This window comes from Myripristis murdjan, chromosome 13 (genome assembly GCF_902150065.1).
Source record: "Myripristis murdjan chromosome 13, fMyrMur1.1, whole genome shotgun sequence".
Classification (NCBI taxonomy): Eukaryota; Metazoa; Chordata; class Actinopteri; order Holocentriformes; family Holocentridae; genus Myripristis; species Myripristis murdjan.
In genome coordinates, this window is record NC_043992.1 from 42,207,533 (window position 1) to 42,212,532 (window position 5,000).

The 5,000-nt window shown below is 37.1% G+C and overlaps 1 protein-coding gene across 1 annotated transcript in view; it reads left to right on the forward strand.

The window, feature by feature from the left end:
* Positions 1 to 5,000, forward strand: part of LOC115369841 (collagen alpha-4(IV) chain) — a 95,294-nt gene that overhangs the window by 1,518 nt on the left and 88,776 nt on the right. Inside the window, 1 exon segment of the mRNA XM_074933728.1 lies at positions 4,862 to 4,982. Coding sequence (XP_074789829.1) covers positions 4,936 to 4,982 — 47 coding nt within the window. The 5' untranslated portion in view covers positions 4,862 to 4,935.

The following is a 5,000-nucleotide window of genomic DNA, read 5'->3' on the forward strand; positions in this document are numbered from 1 at the left end:
ATTATAACATGTTATTCTAGATATTATAACGTGTTAGTACTCTGGTTATTTTAACATGTTAGTACTCTGGTTATTATAACATGTTAGTACTCTGGTTATTATAGCATGTCAGTACTCTGGCTATGAACATGTTACTCTGTTTATTATAACATGTTAGTACTCTGGCTATTAACATGTTACTCTGGTTATTATAACATGTTATTCTAGATATTATAACATGTTAGTACTGTGGTTATTATAACACGTTAGTACTGTGGTTATTATAACATGTTACTCTGGTTATTTTAACATGTTACTCTGGTTATTTTAACATGTTAGTACTCTGGTTATTATAACATGTTAGTACTCTGGTTATTATAGCATGTCAGTACTCTGGCTGTTAACATGTTACTCTGGTTATTTTAACATGTTACTCTGGTTATTATAACATGTTACTCTGGTTATTTTAACATGTTACTCCTGTTATTATAAAATGTTAGTACTCTGGTTATTATAACATGTCAGTACTCTGGTTATTATAACATGTTAGTACTCTGGTTATTTTAACATGTTACTCTGGTTATTAAAACATGTTAGTACTCTGGTTATTTTAACATGTTACTCTGGTTATTATAACATGTTAGTACTCTGGTTATTAGAACATGTTACTCTGGTTATTATAACATGTTAGTACTCTGGTTATTATAGCATGTCAGTACTCTGGCTGTTAACATGTTACTCTGGTTATTTTAACATGTTACTCTGGTTATTATAACATGTTACTCTGGTTATTTTAACATGTTACTCTAGTTATTATAACATGTTAGTACTCTGGTTATTAAAACATGTTAGTACTCTGGTTATTATAACATGTTAGTACTCTGGTTATTTTAACATGTTACTCTGGTTATTAAAACATGTTAGTACTCTGGTTATTTTAACATGTTACTCTGGTTATTATAACATGTTAGTACTCTGGTTATTAGAACATGTTACTATGGTTATTATAACATGTTAGTACTCTGGTTATTAACATGTTAGTACTCTGGTTATTAACATGTTACTCTGGTTATTTTAACATGTTACTCTGGTTATTATAGCATGTTATTCTAGTTATTATAACATGTTAGTACTCTGGTTATTATACCATGTTAGTACTCTGGTTATTTTAAAATGTTACTCTGGTTATTATAACATGTTATTACTCTGGTTATTATAACATGTTACTCTGGTTATTTTAACATGTTAGTACTCTGGTTGTTTTAAAATGTTACTCTGGTTATTATAACATGTTACTACTCTGGTTATTATAACATGTTACTCTGGTTATTATAACATGTTAGTAATCTGGTTATTATAACATGTTACTCTGGTTATTATAACATGTGAGTACTCTGGTTATTATGCCAGCTACTGTTAGCTCGTCAGTTACTTTAGCCACTTGTTTTTGCTTCATTGGCTCCATTAGCCACCGAGCCTTCGTGGTTGACATTCGTTGAAGATCATCGTGGTTCAGGTCAGGAAAACGTTGCAGTAATCGTACTTGAACATGAACACAGCTCTTAGCTGACAGGGGACTCGAACCCACGCTCCTGTTGTGACACCAGCTGGACCGCTTCATGCAGTGTATGTGGTCCATCATACACATAATATTAGTGGCTTATGTGTGCTGTCAAACTCAAAAACTATGAATGATAAATGATGTGACCTTAAACAGGTGATCTGGAAAACTTAAAATCGAAGTGGATTTTGGATCTCCTCAGTGCTCCCGGGTTTGATGGCAGAACAACTATTTACAAATAAATTTTTTTTTTTTTTTGGTCCGAATTCTTGTAATCCTGAGCCTTTTTTAAAAATGAAATTTTCTTAGAACAGCCATCACATAACTGCTTTATTCTCACCAAAACAAGTTGCATTAATTTTTTACTGAATTACACAAATATCTATCTATCTATATCTATATCTATATCTATATGTATATCTATATCTATATCTATCAGTCAATCTATCTATCTATCTATATAGATAGATAGATAGATAGATAGATTGATAGATATATATCAAGTTCAAGTTCAAGTTCAAATTTATTTGTGTCCCCGTAGGGCAATTGTTGTTGCAGCAAGCAGTGAACAACATTTAAAACATACAAGACATAGAGAGCATAAAGGCATAAAAGGTTTAAGAGAATACAGTGTATACTGGCACAACAGCAACAGCGTCAGAAGCAACACCCATGCATGATGGGGAAAGTGCAATCAGTGCAAACAGCAATTTCTGTATAAATAACATAATCATACAAAATCAGTCAAACAATCCCATAATAATCAATAAATCAATAATACAATCAATCAATCAGGTACGACTCCTCTCCCGTCCGGAGTTCAAGAGAGAAATGGCTGAAGGGACAAAGGAGTGCTTGTACCTGTTGCTTTTGATACTAGGAAATCTGAGCCGAGATCCAGACGGCAACAGCTGGAACTCAGAGTGTAAAGGATGGAAGTCATCAGAAAGAACGGCATTGGCTTTCCTCAGTACCTGTCTGTTGAACAAATCTGCAAGTGAGCTTTGATGAACTCCCAATATTTTACTGCTTGTATTAATTACTCTGCTCAGTGCATTTTTTGATCTGATGTTAAGGTTGCCAAACCAGCAGAGGAGAGAGAGGGTCAGTACAGATTCGATGTATGATTTATAAAATAAAATCATCAGGGTCAATACGAAACTTGAAGAGTTTCCTCAGACAGGACAGTCGTAGCTGGCCTTTTTTTTGTAGATTGTCTGAGTGGCAGGTAAAATTTAGCTTATTGTCCAAGATTGTCCCAAGATATTCATAGCTCACAACAGTGTGTACTGTGTGGCCTTTGATAATGGTTTTCTGGTTGGGATTATGGGGCTTCTGTCTGAAGTCAATGCATATTTCCTTAGTTTTTTGTACATTTAATTGCAGGAAGGCCTTGTCACACCAGTCCACGAAATCATCAACCACAGAGCCATGGGAATACTCGTTGTCCTTAAGGAGACTGACTATTACAGAATCATCTGCAAATTTTAACATGAATCTGTTCTCATGCCGGCTACGGCAATCATCAGTATAAAGACTATAGAGGAGAGGGGAGAGGACACAGCCCTGGGGAGACCCAGTGGAAGATGACAGCTCCCCCGACATGCATCCATTCACCCTCACTCTCTGTGTTCTGGCAGTTAAAAAATCCAGGATCCAGCCTACAGTGTTAAAATCTAGATTAAAATTGTTAAGAAGTTTATCGATTAAAATGTGGGGCTGTATAGTGTTAAAAGCAGATGAAAAATCTGCAAATAGCAACTTTGCGTGATTTTTGGTGTCTTCAAGATGTTTTAAAACCCAGTTTAATAAAGTGGCAGTGGCATCCTCAACTCCACGACCAGCCCTGTAGGCGAACTGTAAGGGGTCAAGAAGGTGTTCAATCTTAGTAAGAAGATCTCTCTTTATCAATTTTTCAAGGGACTTCATAACAAGGGAAGTCAGAGCCACGGGTCTAAAGTCATTAAAAACTTTGGGGTGATTGATTTTCGCCACGGGTATCACTGTAGACTGCTTCCAGCACCTAGGTACCCTCTGCTGATTAAAAGAAAGCTGGAAGATGTAATAAAAAATAGGTGCTAATTGTTCTGCACAGGAGCAAAGAAGTCGACCGCATATGTTATCAGGGCCCTGGGTTTTTCCAACTTTAGAGTGTTTAAAAGATTTGGCCACAGAGAAGACATCAAACGGAGCGTGGCCAGGACAGGATAATTTGTTTTTCAGGTTTAAAATCTCATTGCTAAAATCAAAGCAGTCAAACCTGAGGTAAAACTTATTGAACTCATTTGCTAATTGATTATCAGAGTTAAAACCAGCAAGAGCCACCTTCTTGTTGCTCTTGGTTTCAGAACCAACAATAGTTTCTAAACCATTCCAAGCAGAGCCCAGTCTATTGTTGGCAAGATCATTTTCCAGCTTCTCCTTATAGTTCATTTTCGCCTTTTTTATTTCATTCTTGATCTCCCTTTTGAGCAAGTTCAGTTCTGCAAGGTTTTCTTCTCAGAATGCCTTTCTTTTTTGTTAAACAGGTTTTTCAGTGGTTTAGAGACCCAGGGTTTGCTGTTTGGAAATATTTTCACTGATTTTTTGGAATCACACAGTCTCCACAAAAAGTCACATAGCTACTGACCACGTCAGTCAGCTCATCAATGTCCCTGCAAGTTTGCAAGTTTCAGTTGTTCCTACAACTGATATTGCTGATTTTTAACAGCGGACGATCCAGTCTGACTAGAATGAAAATGGTTCCAGTCATCATTAGAACATGGTGCTGTAGAGAAACTTTTTAAAGAACAACCTGCTGTCATGATGTGCTCGGCCTCGAGTCCTGATGAAGTGTGAAACACAGAAGGTTGGAACCGTGTGATACTAAAGCATTAAACTGTTAAATTTGGACTTTAAAGTGATAAATGACGCAATAAACAGGTTTTCCAGGCTGATGGATTTCAAGCTTAGTGAAATTCTGAAGCTGATAATGGTGATTTTTTTGGGGCCGAGCAGAAGCAGCTCTGTCCTCCTGCTTCCACAGCAGCCCAGACCGCCTGAGACGTTCTGACATCCAGAGAAGCAGCAGCAGTGCCAAGATCAGCCTGCAGCATCCAGAGGATTCTCCTGTTTTGATTATGATTTTGATTTTTCATTATTCAAATGTGCTGTTTTTGTATACATTTTATCTGCACGTGCAAGCCAAGGACAAATTTTTACCTTTTGCACAGAAAAAGTAGACAACAAAGATTAATTGAATTGAATTGGAGTGAAAAGTTCTTCCATGAGTTTGGGCTCACTCCACCATCTTACATCTGTTTTTTGTCGCTCTCTCCTCAGCAGGAGACAACCGAAGGCGGAGTGACATCACTGACTAAGAACCAATCAGAGGCAAGGTAGGGCAGCAGGACACGATGTTGCTGACTTCCTGCTCCGCCCCCTGCAGCGGCACATGGCTCTGGTGAGGCTACATTGAAAA